Below are 2712 nucleotides of genomic sequence, written 5' to 3'. Positions count from 1 at the left end.
GCGGGCGGCGGGCAGGGAGGGGGTCCGCGCCGGGCAGGCGGCCGGCTGGGGGGGGGGGACACGGCGTGGCGGGGCGCATGTGGTGGGGCCGCTCAAGGTGGCTTCTCCTCGGGATAGGGGCTTCGGCCGCGCGCTGGCGTCTCGCACCCCCTTCACATGTGACTCCCCGCCTTCCCTCTGCACATTCCTGCTACATACGTCCGTGCACGCGTGCTCTTTTCCCCCATCAAACCCGCACTGCCAGATCGACCCGGAGTCCGAGGGCGCCAACACGCAGCGCGCGCTGGCTATTGGGCTTCCGGTGATGGTGGGGTACTTCTCCCTGTGCGTGCCGTCGGGCCTGAGCCTGTACTACTTTGCCAACACAGTGTTTACGGGGCTCATGCAGGTGGGGGAGCGCGCGGATGGTGTGTGTTTGTGCGTCATTATATGCACGCAGACGGTATGTGTGCGCGTGTGTATGTGCATGTGCTAGTGTGTGTGTGTGTGTGTGTGTGTGTGTGTGTGTGTGTGTGTGTGTGTGTGTGTGTGTACGCGTGACAGTGCGTGCGCATGTGTGTGTTTGTGCATGCGTGCGTGCGGTCATGCGTGTGTGTGCGCGCGCGCGCACCCCGCTCGACCCCCCGCACGCCCGCGGTCGCGGCCCTCAATCGCGTGCCCTTTCAGCTTCCCATCCTCCCCCCCTTGCGCCCCCAGGTGTACCTGCGGAAGCTGGGTGGCGCCACAGTGAAGGTGAAGGACCTCGGGCCGGTGACCAAGGTCGGCTCCGCGCGCCGCCTGGGCCCCGTGGCTGCAGACGACGACGTCTGGGAGTACCAGCCGCCCGCGGCGCCTGATGCGGCCGCAGCGGCGGCGGCGGCGGGCGCTGCGGACGGGGCCGGGGCCGGGGCGGAGGGGGAGGCGGCGGCGGCGAGGGGGCAGGTGTTCTACGCGCGGCGGAAGCGGGCGGCGGCGGCGGCGGCGGCCGCGGGCGGCAGTCAAGGGAGCGGCTCGGCGCCGAGCACGGCCACAGCTTGATGCGGCGGCCGCTGCCCGTCCTGTACTTGTGCTGCTGGATCTGTTTGTTTGTAACAGAATGAAAGTCTGACTTAGGCTCTCTTGCTGCGCTTGTGTTGACCAGGCTCGCTATGCAGGCGTGTCGGCCGCATCCTGGAGGGATCAGTTGAATGCTGTCCTGATTTGATCTTTGGCCGCGAAGCGTGCCAGCATCAAAGGGGCCTTCAACAGGGTGGGGGCGGAGATATTACAGGAATGATCTAGGCGCGGCTTGCACAGCAGTACAGAGCAGGTTCCGATGCTTTGCCGGTGGAGCCAGGAATGGATGGTGAGGGGCGTGCCGGCGCGCCCAGCAAGCGTCGTTGTTCAGCGGTCGCTTCAGTGACTGTGGGTTGGTGGGGATGGCAGAACGCCTTGCGCGAGACAACCTCGGATTTTGGGGCATCCAAGTTTGTGTGTCAAAGGCGCGCCCCGCTGCACAGCTGTTGAACGCTCTATTGGATGCAGACGCATGCACGTGCAAGGTCAGCCGGACTGAGAGGGTGGATGCGCACGTGTTTGGGTGATGGTAATCATTCAGAACGATTGTGAATGATCCCAACACCGAACTCATCAACAAAGGCGGAGGTTGCTGGCCCGCCGAGGGACGCGCACAGCAAGATGGACACGCACAACCTGCAGTGGGATCTCTTTGCGGGGGCAAGAGGGTGACTTGGAGGGTGCATTCCCCTCCCTTCACCCTCTGACAGTGGTTTCACAACAGATACACGCCCTTGCCTGCTTGCCGCCCTCATGTGTGCATGCAAAAGCAGGGGCAGCCAGGGCCGAGGCAGGGGCGGCCGGGGACGGCCCTCGCTGCCGCTGCCGCTGCCGCCGCCGCGGGGCGCTGCAGAGGCGCACGCTGCGTGGGCGCGGCGCATGTACGGCCTCTCCCTCCCAGACAAAAACCCGCGGTACGCCGCTGCAAAACGGGGTGCTCGTGCACTCGTCGGAGCTGCTGCCCTCAGCACCACATCAAAGGAACCAAATTTGCCCAGGCCGTGCAATTGAGGGCGGAGCAGGGTGGCGCATCCGATGACCTTGAGTGCAGGTTAGGCAGCTTGTAGGTGCAGTCGGGGCCACGCCGCAAACACTCAGGTTGGTGATGAGCGCAGGACAGACATGGGTGCATGTATATGTGGACCACGCGCACGAGATTCGCTCGCCAGCGGCGGGCGGCGTTGCGCACGCCCCACGCTGTGTCTGTGCGCATGCACGAATGCGCGCGTGAAATGCGCATCCTCAAAAACCAGCAAACGCGCACGCGCACGTGTGCGGGACACACCACGGCGGAAGCAACACCACCGGCGGTGCTAACCTGTGCCGTGTGCAGCAGATCAGAACAACGCGCAATCAGATCGCGCCTTTTGCGCCATCTGCCGCCGATGCAACGCCGCCGCCGCTGCCGCTGGTGCGCCCCCAGCCCCCCTCTGTGGCTTCGGCGCTGTTGATCGCGATCTGGGGGTGGTGATCTAGCTCTGTCGTTTTGAAAAAGCTGGTGGCCCGGCGCTCCTGGAAATAGGGGCGCGCCACCATGAAGACCAGACCTCCCAGCACTGCCGCCGCCACGAAAGCCCCCACCACAATGCCCGCGATCGCCGCCGGCTTGAGCCCGCCGCCGCCGCCGCCATCGCCGCCTCCACCACCGCCGCCGCTGCCGCTCGGCGCGGCCATGCC

General features: G+C 65.9%; 2 protein-coding genes across 2 annotated transcripts in view; one reads left to right on the top strand and one right to left on the bottom strand.

Annotated features, from left to right (window-relative positions):
- Window positions 1-1017, top strand: part of MNEG_1240 (Inner membrane ALBINO3-like protein 1) — a gene marked incomplete at both ends in the record, with an annotated part of 3334 nt that extends 2317 nt beyond the window's left edge. Inside the window, 2 exons of the mRNA XM_014050279.1 lie at window positions 245-388; window positions 697-1017. Of these exons, the coding sequence (XP_013905733.1) occupies window positions 245-388; window positions 697-1017 (465 nt within the window). The remainder of the gene's footprint in view (window positions 1-244; window positions 389-696) is intronic.
- A 1371-nt stretch (window positions 1018-2388) lies between these two features.
- The window catches only part of MNEG_1239 (hypothetical protein), a gene marked incomplete at both ends in the record, with an annotated part of 4833 nt that continues 4509 nt past the window's right edge, over window positions 2389-2712 (bottom strand). Inside the window, one exon of the mRNA XM_014050278.1 lies at window positions 2389-2689. Coding sequence (XP_013905732.1) covers window positions 2389-2689 — 301 coding nt within the window. The remainder of the gene's footprint in view (window positions 2690-2712) is intronic.

Source organism: Monoraphidium neglectum, assembly GCF_000611645.1.
Source record: "Monoraphidium neglectum strain SAG 48.87 unplaced genomic scaffold scaffold00120, whole genome shotgun sequence".
Lineage (NCBI taxonomy): Eukaryota > Viridiplantae > Chlorophyta > Chlorophyceae > Sphaeropleales > Selenastraceae > Monoraphidium > Monoraphidium neglectum.
This window is presented reverse-complemented; position numbering and strand designations above follow the sequence as displayed.